General features: G+C 38.6%; 1 protein-coding gene across 4 annotated transcripts in view; it reads left to right on the plus strand.

Annotated features, from left to right (window-relative positions):
* The window catches only part of LOC106872780 (large neutral amino acids transporter small subunit 1), an 84,270-nt gene that overhangs the window by 26,847 nt on the left and 38,436 nt on the right, over positions 1-18,987 (plus strand). The window contains exon 2 of one of the 4 annotated variants that reach the window (XM_089362980.1): positions 12,075-12,151. The exons of the other annotated variants lie outside the window; for them this stretch is intronic. Coding sequence (XP_089219106.1) covers positions 12,149-12,151 — 3 coding nt within the window. The 5' untranslated portion in view covers positions 12,075-12,148. The remainder of the gene's footprint in view (positions 1-12,074; positions 12,152-18,987) is intronic. 4 annotated transcript variants of the gene reach the window in all.

Here is an 18,987-nt window from a genome sequence, read left to right on the forward strand (position 1 = left end):
GATCTACTAATGATCTTCGTACTTGCTAACGTGCATGTCAGTCTAGCTATCGAGTGAGACACGGGTTGTTGGGCGGATGTTACGGCGTTCACTGTGGCGTTCGCTACGCCAACTAGCGGTGGGGTATCAGGAGCTGACTCGTAACCCGAATTTTAGCTCGCAACTCAAAGCAAAAAATCGGCCGAGAGACGGCTCGTATCTCGAAAAAGCTCGTTAGTTGGGACACTCGTAAGTCAAGGTACCACTGTATTTTTTGTTATAAATACTGCGTGATGGATGGATGGATGAATGGATGGATGGACGAACGGACGGACGAAAGAAAGTTCGAAAGAGTGCCGTTGATTTGTAGAAGTAAAAATATTTTCTCTACGTAAATTAAGGAATATGAACTAAAGAACGGATGCTGAAAACATTATTCTAACCAAAACATATTCTCCCTACTTTAGAATCTGCAATTTAAAAAAAAATCTTTTTAACAATATCATTTGCACAATATTGTTTTCTGCGGATAAAATGACCAAATAATCTAATGTCTTATGTCATAGATGACTACAAGTATGTCTTTGTAAGTTTTTACGTACCAACACTTTTCACCTCTGAGCCATAGTTACAGGTGTCGCAAGCATTATTCTTAATGGGTTTGGAAAACTTTAATGATCTGACGGTTTCTATTGAAAGTTTTACTTATCCAGGAAACAATTCTTTTGTAATAACTAGTTGAGATAGGAAACATCATATTTGTTAAATCACTATTTTCTTGATATCTCAACTTATTCTCCAAGCTTTTCTTGGCATGCAGATAATATTTTCAGTTTACTTCATTTTGTAAATCTTTTATATTATATTTAAAAACCCCTTCTGTTGTTGAAACCCTACAACATTTCCAATCTTTCTGATGAAATATCATTGTCTCGAGTATTACATTTGTAGTGGCTTTATGCAGGTGTAGTAACGCCGTGCGCATGCGTAGTCTCACGCATACGTGGAATTAAACAACCAAGCGTTCCCGCTTCTATTCTATCTCTTTCTCGGTCGGCCGGCCATGAGCATGGACGTGTCAAGCAGTGTCTCCAACGTTCCAACTCTGGAGACAGTCTCTTTCTTGCTGGCCAGAATAGAGCATGGACGTGTTTAGCTGTCACTCTCCATCTTTCGGACTTACACTCGACAGCTCGCTTACATCTACATAACAACGTCCCAACAACTATGCTCACACACACAGAAGCTGTAACAACAAACAAGAGCTAAAGATATATATATTTACCACCTGAATAAATGTTGTTTTAGTTGATAGTCTGGAGTTCAGCGTTCCGTTATATTCGTAATTTTATATAGGAAAGTCAGGTATACATCTAATGATGTATAACCAACTTTCCTATACTGGTGACCCCGACGTGATTCGAACACGCAGCCCGCTGAGCTGCAATAACCCACTTTCTATAAAGTGGTGACCCCGACGAAGAAACAAACGCAGCATGGACTCTGGACTACCAACTTATAACTGGTGAACCCGACTAAAGAACAAATGCGGCCATGGAGACTGAACTACTAACCAGCATCATCGTCATGACCAACACGATTCTACGATTACTACGCCACCAACATCTCCAACCATAGTCAACACGACTTACTACGTATTGCCAACATCAACAAGCGCGGTTTTTATCTCGCCTCTGTTAGAGTGGATTTTTCCACTCACGATAAACAGACAAGAATTACAGCCTGCGACTTTCCAATTGTGTACTTAAAAAAAAAACTTGGTATAAAACTCTCACGTGTACTGACTTTCTATCTGCTGTGATATCTCACATACATATAGACGGCCTGTTTTTTATTATGTTCTTATATGTCGCATTCACACTCTCACATACACATACATCTTTTATGCCACACTAAATATCTCTTGTTATTCATTTCATACGGTTGTCTTTTTCTATCGTCTCATTACTGGTATTTACGAAATCTATGTTATCGAAGTATAACATTATTTGTATATCATCATTGATATATATTTTGTGTTCGACCGTGTGACACGTTTAAATAAAAGGAGTCCTCTGTTTTTCTATTCGTCACCATTTCTCCTTTTGAGTTCGCACGGTCGTTCTTTCATCTTGGGTTAAGAAAATATTTCTTCGAGGTTTTCGCTAATGGTCGTACAGAGATTTGTCTGTCGACTGTCTGTAAAAGCGCACCTCTTCAAACACTCATCACCAAGCAGCCTTTTCGCCACCAGCTTCGTTCAACCAAGATTACCACCGCGACGACAACAATTACTACTATCAACTACAAGCATTCCCCCCGACGTCGCTAAGTTTCAACAGGACATTCTATCTCCTTGTGGGACTCCTGTACGAACTTGATTTTTTCTATACAGACACTTTCACTTGTTCTGTGTTTTCACTCACACACACACTTGTGCACTCATATATTTACTTTCCTTTCAGGGAAAACAAACAATCAGACTTTTACGTCGCGTGATTCCAGTTTCCTGGACAGTTGTCATCACGGTTGTTTTGCCATTGTCATTTCATTTGTACATTGCATGCATGTATCACACGAGTGTACATTTCATTTCTTTCATTTTTCTTTGTGTGTGTTTTGTGCTACATCTTGTGGGTGGTTTTCAGTGGCCATCCTGCCTCAGGCGTTCTAACAAATTTCATATTATCGTGCGATTTCGCACTGGCAAGGGAGCCCTGTAGTAACGCCGTGCGCATGCGTAGTCTCACGCATGCGTGGAATTAAACAACCAAGCGTTCCCACTTCTATTCTCTCTCTTTCTCGGTCGGCCGGCCATGAGCATGGACGTGTCAAGCAGTGTCTCCAACATTCCAACTCTGGAGACAGTCTCTTTCTTGCTGGCCAGAATAGAGCATGGACGTGTTTAGCTGTCACTCTCTATCTTTCGGACTTACACTCGACAGCTCGCTTACATCTACATAACAACGTCCCAACAACTATACTCACACACACAGAAGCTGTAACAACAAACAAGAGCTAAAGATGTATATATTTGCCACTTGACTCTTCTAACCTCTTCCAGGCCACCAAAAGTTAGAATTGAGATAACAGGTACCACCAATGAAATCTATTGTTCTCAACAATATGTCTCTCCTTCTAACTAGTTTTGGATAGTTATAAATACTAGAATTTGGTAAGGCAATATCAGTTAGTGAGAACCGAGTCTGGCTGACCGGCTGAACAAAACGCCATCTTTGAAGGAAAAGGCACAAAGGGACAACTATGGTAACTCACCAACGAAGTTATTGTTTTGTCCCACCACTCTCACTTTCACTAACTCACTTTATTTTCTCTGTAACATTACCATATCTCTCTGCATATACGACTATGAGATCGTGTACACACATATACAGGCCGAGACTGACGTTCTTTACCTGGCATGCTTTACGAACTGTGTTATACAATTACACTAGCCTACCTGTCGTGGTATGGCTTATATTAAGGTAACGATAAATAAATATTTCTTCACAATTTCGATCATTGTTCTTCGTTCATCTTTCACAACTTACAACATGCCGTTACAATAACAACAACGAATACTATAACCGTTACACATTGAACACACGATTTCTTCTAAGCTTATTTCTGGGTTAAGTATTTGAAACTTCGTCAATACACTCTTATTTAAATTGTCGCTTTTGTCCGGCGTACTTTTGAACTTCTAAACTCTTTCGCTAGAGTTAGTTATTTTCTATATCCGTTTGCATGATTATTAATTACGCAGATAATGACACTATTCATTAATAAAATTCGGTAGGCAATTCCCCTGAGGTACGCTGTGTAGTTTTGCTGACAGTATTTACATTCCACTCCCACGTTCACCAAATCAACATATTAAAATGAGCTTGATTCCCCTCAAGCACATTTTAGCACGTGGCGTCCCCAGTGACTGTGCCCATCACCCATAATCAAGCTCCGACATACTTTGTCTTAATGGGCTAATATATCTGTAACCCCCTGTTTCAATGATGTCTGAGGTAAAACTAAATGGGTATTTCTGTTTCTAGACTTGCAGACCTCTTAATTAACGGCCCATAGTTTCCATCTATTCTCCCTATATCTATAAATAACAGCTGACACTGTACATGCCGTTGTCTTCTGCAAGATAGAAGACCTTCATTTTGAGATTTCTCGATAACAGTTTCAAGCACGTATGTTTCATACGTACGTATGTATGTATGTATGCATGTGAGTGTGTGTGTATTCGTTGTCCATCAATCTTTAGCATTATCAATTACTGTTTTGTTTCATATTATATGGTTCTAGTAACTACGTATCTCATAGACAAATATCTTGAGGATATGCTCTCGCAATATGCTTTTATGCGGCTAAGTTTTTCTCTTTTTTTTTTTTTTTACTTGATATCCGTACACAGTAGGTGATTTGTTTCTACTTTATATTATTTGTGTAGAGATTTTTCCAATGTCGGGGAGAGGCTTGTATCAGCTTTATTCAACGTCGCTTTCGATGATTCATCTTTTAGATCTATACTCTTTGTAACGTTCATACCTCAACGAATAAGAAGGTTCCAGTTGCTACAGCATGCATTCAATCTAAAAAAAAAAAACACTAGTTTTATATGCATGATTCTTGACATGAGTCAGCCTATAAGAAGTGATATTATTAATCTTATTAACCTTAAACACCTTCCAGCAACAATCAACCACTAAAAAAATTATACACACACACACTATTTGTTTCCTTTGAATCTCATTTATAATTTACGACTTGCATTTTCTAATAATATAGTTCACTTATAAATACAAGCCGTTCTGTTTTAACGTCCGTCACCGGACGAACGGAAGCACGACAATCTGAGCAGCAACTCATGAAACTTCAGCACTGAATAAATAATAATCGACCATATTCAGTAGTTTTTGCTTAACGGCATACACCATCGTTTTTTCCCTCTTTTAGTCTTTCTTTAATCCTTCTTTCCCCTTTCACACACACTCTCACTCATTCTTTCATACACATGTAAACACATTTTTTTACTCATCACTCACTTTATATGCGTGTGTGTGTACGTCTGTGTGTCTATGTATGTATGTACGTATGTATGTATATATGTATAAATAATATATATGCATATATACATACATACATACATACATACACACTCACACACACACACACACACACACACACACACACGCACACACACACACACACACACACACACACACACACACACATATATATATATATATATATATATGTATATATATAGTGCAGGTATCAGTTAGTAGGGTTTAATACCTCTAAAGGATAATTAAATCCACAGTCGCTCCTGGTTATTACCTGGGTAGGTAGTCTTTTGTAAGGTTGAATGGTAGCAGGTGGTTCGGTTGGTAAACCGTAGTTTATGTTATATAGAGTTACCCCCCTTCACCAACACCGCCGGAATATAAACACTGCAGAATATAAACAAATTGAATACACACGTGCGAAAAAAAAATGTGCGTAATCAAATTAGGAACCCCACACCTAAATAATACTCATCCCGCCCTAATTACCCAACGAAACTAACCAGTCTACCACAATCAAACCTTTACCCAGCGAATTTACCAGCGCAAGAACAAAATTTAATGTAAGACTTACTACCTTTGTTTATATTACCATCACATATGTATCAATTATTTTCGCATCCTAACCGATGCATCTATCTATATTCGCATTCTGAAGAGATTTACTTAAACCAGTAAATCGAAACGATCGTAAATGCTACCTTCCTTCTTTGTTATCTAATTGAATTAAAGGCATACCAGCGAAAACCACGAGTTTCCCCTTGTTATTAGATCCATTTTCACAAAACGTAAACAGATACGAACACGAATTTGGGAATGCAAACAACGAGAGAAACAAATGGAAAACAAGACATGTAACATAAAGAACGATCCTTCATCAGTTGTTGGTTGTCTATCTACTCCTCATTTCGAGCATCAAAATGAGGAGTAAATAGACAGCCGACAACTGATGAAGGGTCGTTCTTAATGTTACTTGTCCTGTTTTCCATTTGTTTCTCTCGTTGTTTGCATACCCAAATTTGTCTTTGTATTTCATGTTGTTTACGTTTGTACCCATATATGCATATATATACACATATATATGTATGTATGTACATATATGTATGTATATATGCATATATATATATATATATATATATATATATATATATATATATATATATATATATATATATATATATATATATATATATATCAAAATAAACAAGAGGATATCAAGTAGTACGACTGTTTCAAGCGACTCCTATAACAAATAGGACACATTAATACAATTTTTCTTAAATATTTTAACAAAGCAAAAAGATGGAAGAAATTCCAATTGTTGCTATTGTAGCTAAGAATAGACCACAACTTCTATGGATCATAGAAGTTGTAGTCTATTCTTAGCTACACGACAGCATGAATTTATTCCATTTTCTTGCTCTGTTAAAATATTTAAAAAAAATTATATTAATGTGTCCTACTTGTTAAAATTCCATTTATTTATTTGTGCAGCTGAAGATGGCACTACATTTAAATTGTTGTAATGATTGAATTGTTCAATTAAATGGAGTCGCTTGAAACAGTCGTATTGCATTACCACGTGATATCCTGTCGCTTGTTTTGATTTTATTCACCTTACTTCGAGCTGCACGGATAATACCGGACTGACTTGGTGCTTCAATTTAAGTACCTAATCCAACTGAATCTCAATTATTATATATGGTTAAGAATCCATACAAATTAAAGGTTATAGGTAAAACGTAAAAGTCGAAACAGCACAGAAGTAGGTTTAAAGATTCTTTTTACTTTTTTTCTTTAATCGGACAGGATCATAGGCGAAGAAGGACCTTTGTATGCAATGCCTGCACTGCATGCCTTACTATTTTACCACGATAAATAGTTTTTGTGTAATATATAATTGATTATAGATAATTTTCACCAGATTCATTGTAGTCATATTCCCTTTTATTTCGCATTCTTTGACTTCTTAGTATAAAGTGGTCAAGAGAAAGAAAGGAAAGCAAATTTTTTACTGCTTGCTTTCAGTCATAGTAAGAGCAATGATGTTATTTTGTTTGTATCCTATTATTTTCGAGAAGGGAGTGTAAAAAAGAGGGACAAAGCAAAATATGAGTGACTAAGAAACAGGACAGAGAAAGCAGATATTTTACTACTTGTCATTAAGCCGTGTTAAGTTATCGACAGAAAGCAAATTCAGTTCTATATTTGAGAGATGAGGAATTATGTACATTATTCACATTTGACAGATATTTGTCCTCATCTTGTTTGTTGTTAACACAACGTTTCGACTGATATACTCTCCAGCCTTCATCAGGTGTCTTGGGGAAATTTCGAACCTGGGTTCTCATTCCTAAGATATTTTTCGATGTTGTTGTTGTTCTTGATATTGCTGTTTTTCTTGTTGCTACAATTGCTGTTGTTATGCTTGCTATTATTATTATTATTATTAATAATAAGAAGAAGAATAAGAATAATTCAGGGATTGAACTCGGAATCTTGGAGTTAGTAGCCCGTGCTCTTAACCACTATGCCATATGCCCGTGGACAATTATGGAGTGAATTTTGGGACTTGTAAATCTAATATTTTCCTATCCTTCCTTAATACCAGTTCCCATATGCTACTCATATCTGCAGACACGTTGTCAAATTTTTTCTCTTGAAGTGCTGATGTTTTTACTGTCCTGTGTAGCAGAGATCAAAGACTTGCCAATTCAGAAGACTTTCTTTATGCTTACCTCATAGTCGGACAGATTTAGATGAAAAAATACATATTTAGTCAATTTAAAGCTTGTTTCATTGGTTTCTGATATATTTCGCATGATTATTCGGTACCGAGGAGTACATATTTTATCTTTTATGTCCTACATGTTTCAATCAGTAGATTGTGGCCATGTTGGGCACCACCTTAAATAATTTTTAGTCTAATGAATCTACCCCAGTACTTTTTTTAAAACCTGATGCTTATTCTTTTGGTCACTCGTGCCGAACTGCTAAGTTACAGGGACATAAACACACCAACGGCGGTTGTCAAGCGTTGGTGAAGGACAAACACAGACACAAACAAACACACACACACACATATACGACAGATTTTTTCAGTTTCCTTCTATTAAGTCCACTTACAAGGTTTTAGTTGGCCTAAGGCTATATTAGAAGACACTAGTAGAAGACTGGATCTAGAACCATGTGGTCGGAAGCAAACTTCTTACCACACACCCACGCTTGCTCTCTGAAAAGATTTAACCAACGGAGAGAGTATTTTTGATCTGTTCTTAAGACCTGAATTCAGTCATGTGACCCCAGAGTTTTCTTGACTATTTCATACATAGAGCAAAAAGAAGAAACCGGCAATGTGTGTGTATGTGTGTGTGTGATTAAAAAGTAAAGCTTTTATCCATTCATTCATGCCAATGCTTTAAAATTTAATTTTAAATATTTAAAGTTATCTAAGAAACGTTTAGACGGTGATGTTCTCAGGTTGTGAAGCCATCTAATGATGTCTCTGTTCAGAAAGTTGTAATATGTCATTCGATAAGGAAACACGGTACAATGAATTCATGGAATAAAGCTGTAACTTTAAATACCTTTACTCTCGGTCTCAAATATATACAAGTTGAATGATAAGGGAAAGAGTTCATAAGTGAAGTGCCATGTTCATCTTCTGCGTAACCTCATATGCTCGCTGCCATGGGTGTGCAAAAGATAAGTAGGTCATGTCTTTGCTCTCTGGCATCTCGATGCGAAAGAGAAAGTGCCAGGGCTTAGTGTCTGAACCTTAGCGCTGCTTACGCCATCTAGTGGCTAGACAGCCGCCGTCAAGGGAGGTAACTGCGGCTACAAAGGTTACGTAAAAAAAGTAAACTAGCACCTAAATTATCTATTAGTATAAAGCTTCGATTCATTTAAATTCAGTAAAATGTTTCGTGCCTTCAGTCACCCTCAGGATGGCAAAAGATTTCTATTGAATTAAATTGCAGATTTTTTTTTTTATCTATTCAGAATATGTTCAGCTGTGTGGGTGGTGGTGGTGGGAGGCTGAAACTCTGAATAGGAAGAAAATGAATCACCAGAACAGGTGCATACACACACACACACAAGCATGCACACATACTCACACACACACATGCTCACACACAAACGGCAGATCATTTATTTATATAAACAAAAATTTCCCTTTTTAGAAACAGTTCAAAACTCACAAACTCACAGTAAAATGGTGTTGAAAATGTGTAAGATGTCTGTAAACTATAGATCCTTATTTATTGACTAATGGTGGATGATTCCATATTTAATTGTGGTTTATATTTGTTAATGAATACTTTTTATTTATTTATTTTTTGTTGAAAAGCATGAACACGCAATGTGCATGTGCACACTGAATTCATGAAATGGAATAGAAGAATAGAAACCCAATGCACATGTCAAAATAAAATAGGAGAGAAGAATAAAAGAAGTTATGATGGTCTGCATGCCATGTCTGATACCACTATCACACAGCTTTGCTACAATTTTCTTGTTTCTAAAGAGCTTAATATCCTCTCGCATATAATATTCTCCAAAACTTTTGAAAGATATGACATAAGTGAAACAGGTTTATAGGCTCTAGTCTGAGCTCTATTCCTCCGTTTTCCTTTTTCTGTGTAATTCAGGAAAAAGGGTTCTTCCACATTATTAGATCCTCACCAAAAAGCTTAGGAATTACATATGTATTTCTTGATGCTCTACACCCTTGGATTTTGTATCTTTTTAATCACTGATTTGACACCAAATAAAGATTTAAAATATTATAATATTAGAGATTATCATTGTGCTTTCAGTTACAAGAGTGAAAATTGTTGACCAGATCTTTGTCTGTCAAATACTAAGGCGGCATTTATTTTTTCTAGCATGAAATCGTTTTAGCAACCATAACTAGGAAATAGCCAAACTCCTTTGTGAACTCAAGTCATACTGTCACAGTGTTAGATTCGTTCCACCTGCCTGATCATAATTTTGCTGAAATCAGAATGGTTTTGGAAATTTAGTTTAGACACATTGAGTAAAGCAAATACATAATGTACAAGCAAGTAATAGACCCACACTTGTCCAAATGAAAGTTTTAATTCTATTCTTGGGTATAAGTTTTGGCCATGCTCCGGCAAACTATTATGTACATCAATTTGATTTTCTATAGTCTTTTTTTTTAATATGGAGGTGACTGGCCTTCTATAGAGCACCAAGTGCTCATACTAGTATCTAACTATTGTGTCTCTTCATACTTCATTCCCCTTATACACCTCGCAGGAGAGTTATAGAATTCTTAGAGAATGATTTACTATTTATGTTGTACTAATAACTTCTTGAAAGGAAAAGAATCTGAAAGCTAGCTACCTGTAGGACTTGAACAACACATTTTCTATAATCATGACAGACATGAGAAAGTCTGTTTCTAAATGGAAATACATTTATTTTCTCATTTTTAAGAATAAAACATCTAACTTGATGGAAAAGATACTGAAGGAGGAATTTCAACCATGTTTCGTGGTCTGCTACCACAACAGCTCCTTTATAGGATCCAGTTAGCTGAAGACATCATCAGGAGGAACCACGTCCGGTTTCGGCCCCTACTCCTCTACCGCTCCGACGTGGCGGGGCCACCCCCCCTCGGAGGCGTCCTCAGCTCTGGTGTCGGGTGCATGTCTTCCCTCGCTGTTTGCGACCGTTATCTGTCAAGCCTACATGTATGTTCAAGTCAATGCATGATTTGAGTAACTTTCAGCCTCTTTTCCGTTATGGAGTTTTTAATTCAATATATTATGAGCTATTATTTATAACTGTATTGCTTCAAAACACACCATTAAATGACTTATTGACTATATTAATTTAAACTTAGTATTTGTGCTATAGTTTTGCTGAAGTAAAAGTAGAGACAGTACACAATAAAATGTTTCTTATCTGTTTAAGAATTTCAATTCAATGTAATATAATAGGATTTTTAGCATGACGATATCTTTAATATATTAGAGATAATCTAATTCATTCAACCAATTTAATTTATATGAAAATAATTATTAAACTCAATTATTGCATAGCAAGTTAACGCATGAAATCAGAATAATTAAATGGCAAATCTCTTAATTAGCATCCAACAAAAATGAAATAAGTCTACCCATTTAGCATTATCATTCAATTTGATAATTGCAACTTATTTAATTTTAAATCTGTTGGAGTTTGAAGGTATTCTGAGTATTGAATCAACCTTAAAAATGTAGTCATTCTTAATGTACAGTAGAGTATAGCACAGTAACAATAAAGCCTATGAATAATTACTGGATTGTCCACTTAACTGTAACTGCAGTGGACTGTTGTTCTGTTCAGGGGTAATGTTGGCTCACATGTCTAGCCAGAAGTGGGGTGGGGACGGGCATCATTTGAGAGCTAAAACAATACAAGGAAGTGTATTGCAACCAGTGATATGCCACAACATCTGATAGTCTGGTTGATGTAGTGAATATGAACTCACACAAACAAACACAAATTGACTGTTCACTATGTTATCTTCCCTGCATCCTCACCACATCAGTTTTATAAGATTGTAAGATTGTATTGAGGGAACATCCCAAGCCTTTTCTGCAAGATGATGTACTAAATAGCAGAAAGACTGGAGATTATGGAAGCGTATTTGAGAATGGGTTCTGTTAAGCAAACGCATGAAATTCTTGAAGTCAAGTTTCCAGGTAAAGGCTTACCAGCAAAGAGAACAATACAAATGTTGGTTAAGAAGTGGCACATTATAGGGTTAGTGCACAACGCCTCAGAACAAAGGGATCCTACCGTTCAAATGCCAGAAGTTATCCAGGTCATTCACCAAAGAATTACGCAAAGACTAAAGAAGTCAACATGTGAATTGGCACAGCCATCTCACATAAGCAGGCGGTCATGCTAGTGGGTGTTGCAAAGTTTAAAACAAGCCACATGTAATAGAGGAATTGAAAGAATACCACACATGCAGTCTCTGCCATTAATACCATTATTTTATACCAGATGTACCTAAACATGGTTAGACCTGCACAGCTGTGTATCGATACTGCAGGGAACCATTTTCAAAATCTTCAATAATGGTGAGTCCTTTCTTGCACTTGTAAATTTACTCCTGTTTTTACACTTTGCTATGGAAGCTGGGTTGCTTTTTCATGTGCCACCCTGTATATTTCCCACATCCTGGTAAATCCTTTTTCATCCCATTTATATTCACATCATCATACCTTGAGAGTATGCCATGGCACATTGCCATGATCTCTCTCTCTCTCTCTCTCTCTCTCTCTCTGACTGAGGTACCCATGTATCTCCTCTACAGCAAGACACTTGTTTCTGTCCCTTTGTCATTCTCAAACCTCACATCACCTGGTATAAAGTCAACTCCTTCAATACACCACTCTCCTCTCGAAGGATCTTTGTCTTGCAAGTTACTTGATGATCTTGCCAGTACTGGTTGCACATAAAAAAAGCATCCAGTCCACTCTGTAAATTGGTTGACATTTGGAAGGACATCCAGCTGTAAAATCCATGCCAAAACAGAGAGTGGAGCTTGGTGCAGCCCTCTGGCTTGCCAGCATTTGTCAGACCATCCAACCCATGCCAACATCAAAGATGGATGTTAAATCATGATGATGATGATGATGATGATACATACATATATATTTATATATATATATATATATATATATATATATATATATATATATATATATATATATATATATATATATATGTATATATATATATATATATATATATATATATATATATATATATATAAAATTTATAATGAATATTCAAAGGAATATTTTATTGAACTTATATTAAGTGCTCTATTACTTTGAGCAAATAGATATATATATATATATTTTTATATTATTAATAAAATTATTAGCAATATTCTTAGGAAGTCAATATTCGAATTTCTGAAAGATATATGTTTTATATGACACAATAATCATTTTGAATTATAATTAAAATTAAAATTAAAAATATACAAAATATAAATGTATATAAAAATATATGCATACATAAATGTGTATAAAAATATATGCGTAAGTGAGTGTAAATATAATTCAATTAAAATATTATGAAAGTCTAAAATGCATCTTACGATCGTTTCGCGGATATTATTGCCTTTATAATGTAATATAATATAGACAAGCATATTGGCAATAATTCCGCTCTTCAGAGATGTATAAAGTTATTATTATATATGTGAAAACGTATTGTATATATAATAAAATATTCTATAAGGTGATGTTAATTACAATATTAAAAAATATTAATAATATTAAAAATATTAAATATATATACTGTCCTTTGAGAGTTTTATATACATTTATGTACACATATATTTTTATATACACTTATATTTTGTATATTTTTAATTTTAATTTTAATTATAATTCAAAATGATTATTGTGTCATATAAAACATATATCTTTCAGAAATTCGAATATTGACTTCCTAAGAATATTGTTAATAATTTTATTAATAATATAAATATATATATATATATATATATATATATATATATATATATATCATCATCATCATCATCATCATCGTTTAACGTCCGCTTTCCATGCTAGCATGGGTTGGACGATTTGACTGAGGACTGGTGAAACCGGATGGCAACACCAGGCTCCAGTCTGATTTGGCAGAGTTTCTACAGCTGGATGCCCTTCCTAACGCCAACCACTCAGAGAGTGTAGTGGGTGCTTTTACGTGTCACCCGCACGAAAACGGCCACGCTCGAAATGGTGTCTTTTATGTGCCACCCGCACAAGCCAGTCCAGGGGCACTGGCAACGATCTCGCTCGAAAATCCTACAGGAGCCAGTCAGGCGGTACTGGCAACGGCCACGCTCAAAATGGTGCATCTCATGTGCCACCCGCACAAGAACCAGTCCAGGGGCACTGGCAACGATCTTACTTGGCTTGCCGGGTCTTCTCACGCACAGCCCATTTCCAAAGGTCTCGGTCCGTAGTCATCGCCTCGGTGAGGCCCAATGTACGAAGGTCTTGCCTCACAACCTCAGCCCAGGTCTTCCTGGGCCTACCTCTTCCACGGGTTCCCTCAACTGTTAGGGTGTGGCACTTTTTCACGCAGCTATCCTCCTCCATTCTCACCATATGTCCATACCAGCGCAATCATCTCTCTTGCACACCACTACTGACGCTTCTTATGTTCAGCTTTTCTCTCAAGATACTTACACTCTGACGGGTATTCACATTGACATTACACATCCAACGGAGCATACTGGCTTCATTCCTTGCGAGCTTACGTATGTCCTCAGCAGTTACAGCCCATTTTTCACTGCCATGTAGCATGGTTGTTCGTACGCATGCGTCATACAGTCTGCCTTTTACTCTGAGTGAGAGTCCCTTTGTCGCCAGCAGGGGTAAGAGCTCTCTAAACTTTGCCCAGGCTATTCTTATTCTAGCAGCTACACTTTCAGCGCACCCACCCCCACTACTAACTTGGTCGCCCAGATAGCGGAAGCTATCGACTACCTCTAGTTTTTCACCCTGGAATGAGATAGAAGTTGTTTCCTGTTTGTTTGCAGTCTTTATTGCACCTGAACATCTGCCACAAACAAAAACTAACTTGCTAGTTAACCTGCCTTTGATGTTGCTGCACCTCTTATGTGTCCATAGCTTGCACCGGGTACATCTTATAGAGTTACTACCTACTCCTTTTCTACATACTGAGCAGGGCCATCTACCTGAAGGGGTTTGTGTTTTATCTACCTTCCTACTTATTAGGATTTTGGTTTTAGCTAGGTTGACTCTAAGGCCCTTCAATTCTAGACCTTGCTTCCACACCTGAAACTTCTCCTCTAGTTCTGATAGTGACTCCGCAATTAGGGCAAGGTCATCAGCATAGAGGAGCTCCCAGGGGCAACCTGTCTTGAACTCCTCTGTGATTGCCTGGAGGACTATGGTAAATAATAGGGGGCTGAGGACGGAACCTTGGTGGACCCCTACCTCTACCCGGAATTCATTGCTGTACTCATTTCCAACCCTCACCTTACTGGCCGCATCTCTGTACATGGCTCGCACAGCTCTCACTAGCCATTCTTCTATCCCAAGTTTCCTCATTGACCACCAGATAAGGGATCGGGGGACCCTGTCAAAGGCTTTCTCCATGTCAACGAAAGCCAGGTACAGAGGTTTATCCTTGGCTAGGTATTTCTCTTGCAACTGTCTCACTAGAAATAAGGCATCAGTAGTGCTTTTACCTGGCACGAACCCAAACTGCATCTCATCTAAATTGATTCGCTCCCTAATTAGTTGGGCTATGACCCTCTCTGTAACTTTCATAACCTGATCTAACAGCTTGATGCCTCTGTAATTATTTGTATCTAAAGCGTCCCCTTTACCTTTGTAGCAGTTGACTATGATGCTGCTACACCAGTCATAGGGTATGACTCCTTCGTGTATCACCTGGTTCGTAATACGGGTGACTAGGCTATAGCCAACACTGCCAGATATTTTGAGCATCTCTGCAGTGATTCCTGATGGGCCGGGGGCTTTCCCGGTCTTCATACTCTTAATTGCTTTATCTACCCTGGTACTATCAACTCGGATAGCTGGTCCCTCTATTGGGTCGACATAAGGCAGGCTCTCTTTCTCCCATTCATTCTCTTTATTAAGCAATCTATCGTAGTGGCATCTCCAGACCTCTTTCTTTGCATCCTCATTTAATGCAAGCGTACCATCATCCATGCGAACACATTTCTCTCCTACAACATCACTATTCTCTCTCCTACACTGTCTTGCAACCCGAAATACCTCGAGTCTTTGGTCCTCACGGCGCAGAACATTGGCAAATCTTTCCTTATCTGCTTCCCCTCTGGCTAAATAAACCTGTCGCCTAGCCTCCCTTCTGGCACATTGGTACAATTCCCTGCTACCACCGTTCTTCCAGTCCTTCCAAGCTTGTTTCTTTTGTCTAATAGCCCTGTCTACCTCCTTGTTCCACCACCACGTTACTCTGGGTTGGGAGGGGACCTTACACCACCCACAAATCTGGTCGGTGGCTTTCAACAGGTTGTCCCGCAGAAATCTCCAATTGTCTTCCACGTTGTATGATGCTATATCCCCTTCTATTTCGTTAAATGCTTCAAGTAACTTGTCTCTAAGTCTCTGTCCGTTTGCAGGGTCTTTAAGCTTCCACACCCTTCTTCTCCAAGCCTGTCTAATTCTGGGCACCCATTTTGCCTTGATCCCAAAGTCGCTAACTACTAATCTATGTTGTGGGGTACATTCTTCGCCAGGGTAGGTTTTGGCATTTATAAGCCGCCCTCTTTCCCTATTTCTGGCGAGGATGTAGTCGATTTGGCTAGAGTGTCTGCCGGAGCGGTAGGTGACTAGGTGACTGGCAGGTTTCCTGAAGTTGGTATTGCAGACCATAAGATTGGTTGCATCACAGAACTCCAGCAGTCTGGTTCCCTCCTCGTTGCGGGAACCGAAGCCATAGCCTCCATGTATGCCATGGAAGCCCCCAGCACGACGTCCGACATGACCGTTGAAGTCTCCAGCCACAAAGAGAAGGTCCCTGTCACTCGTCGACGAGGTAGTTTGCAAGAGGGTGTCATAGAATTGGTCTTTCAGACCATCTGGTAGCCCAGGTTGAGGTGCATAGGCTGAGATGACAGTAGCTAATCTATGATGAAGCACTAGTCTGATCTTAAGTGCTCTGTCACTTACTCTAACGACCTCGATTACCTTATCCACCCATTTCTCCGCTAGAAGTATTCCTACGCCCCCGACCCCGTCAGTGTTCCCTGCCCAGAAAATCTTGTACCTGTGTTCTTTGCCTGTGAGGAACCTTGCAGAACCTCCTCTCCATCTTACTTCCTGGATGCAGCACATATCTACGCATCTCCGTTCAAGCATCTCAACAATTTCACCAGATCTACCTTTCAGCGTGCCGACGTTGAGAGTGCCAATCCTAACAGTATGGGTGTTGGGGGTGTGGGCCTGTAGCCTGGGAAGAGGAAAAGCAGTGTCGTGTACCTGAAAAGAAAACTTGCAATTGGAAGAATTCATAAGCAAAACATTACCTACAACCTGCAAACATTTCTCAACCTTAATGCGCTACCCAAAGGTAGGGGAGAGGATGGCCAAGGCCACTAGATGGGTTCCGGGAGACAGCCGAGGTTGACAGGATGACAAAGGGATGAACTTCCGGTGGAGGGGGCGGGATGACAGAGGAATGAACTTCCGGTGGAGGGGGTGGGATGACAGAGGAATGAACTTCCGGTGGAGGGGTGGGATGACAGAGGAATGAACTTCCGGTGGAGGGGTGGGATGACAGAGGAATGAACTTCCGGTGGAGGGGGTGGGATGACAGAGGAATGAACTTCCGGTGGAGGGGGCGGGATGACAGAGAAATGAACTTCCGGTGGAGGGGGTGGGATGGCAGAGGAATGAACTTCCGGTGGAGGGGGTGGGATGACAGAGGAATGAACTTCCGGTGGAGGGGGTGGGATGACAGAGGAATGAACTTCCGGTGGAGGGGGTGGGATGACAGAGGAATGAACTTCCGGTGGAGGGGGTGGGATGACAGAGGAATGAACTTCCGGTGGAGGGGGTGGGATGGCAGAGGAATGAACTTCCGGTGGAGGGGGTGGGATGACAGAGGAATGAACTTCCGGTGGAGGGGGTGGGATGACAGAGGAATGAACTTCCGGTGGAGGGGGTGGGATGACAGAGGAATGAACTTCCGGTGGAGGGGGTGGGATGACAGAGGAATGAACTTCCGGTGGAGGGGGTGGGATGACAGAGGGATGACAGACGAATGAACTTCCGGTGGAGGGGGTGGGAGGGCGGGTTACCGCCAGCGAGTAGATAGGGCTCTTAATTGTAGATTTTAAATATTTGAGAGACAACAATGCATAAATCGTAATTTTTTAAAAGAGCAATGAATTCTGGGTGATTAGAATATAACGTAGCATGAATTTAGGAAGCTTAGAAAATGAATAAGCATGAATTTAAGACAACAACTGAATTCAATTGAATTTCATGGAGAGAAACAAGATAAATAATAAGGGACAAAACTAAAGCGCAAGGTATTGAGATGTTTGAGGCCGTAAATAAATAAAAATCTCTATCTTATCTGCATCTTGGGTATTTCGTCGTAGTACGTCAGCGAGATAATTTAGAATGGGTTTCTCATTTATATATAGCCAGAACCTGAAGACCTTAAAGGAAAAACTACGAAGGGGAGAGAGAGGATGGAGGGGTAGACAGAGGCATGGCGGGAGAAAAGATCATCATCATCATCATCATATATATATATAAAGAGAGAGAGAGAGGGGGGACCAGTCAAGCAGCACATCACGCTGTAATTCTTGGGCTGAGAAATCAACACTTAAAAGCCATAATTTTAAGGAGCGATAAGAATTTTTGAATAAAGGAAAATGGGTAGTGGTGGTGGGTAGGTACCGCCAGCGAGTAGATAGGGCTCTTAATTGTAGATTTTAAATATTTGAGAGACAACAATGCATAAATCGTAATTTTTTAAAAGAGCAATGAATTCTGGGTGATTAGAATATAACGTAGCATGAATTTAGGAAGCTTAGAAAATGAATAAGCATGAATTTAAGACAACAACTGAATTCAATTGAATTTCATGGAGAGAAACAAGATAAATAATAAGGGACAAAACTAAAGCGCAAGGTATTGAGATGTTTGAGGCCGTAAATAAATAAAAATCTCTATCTTATCTGCATCTTGGGTATTTCGTCGTAGTACACATATACATATACATACACAGAAATGCACACACATACATATTTATATACTTTCTTACGTGTGTGTGTGTGTGTGTGCATTTGCATATATAAGTATGTTTTTTTATTCTCTTTTATAAAGTCGTCACGTAAGCTACTTTAAGCTCATAATGA

This window comes from Octopus bimaculoides, chromosome 1 (assembly GCF_046866305.1).
Source record: "Octopus bimaculoides isolate indiv1 chromosome 1, ASM4686630v1, whole genome shotgun sequence".
NCBI lineage: Eukaryota > Metazoa > Mollusca > Cephalopoda > Octopoda > Octopodidae > Octopus > Octopus bimaculoides.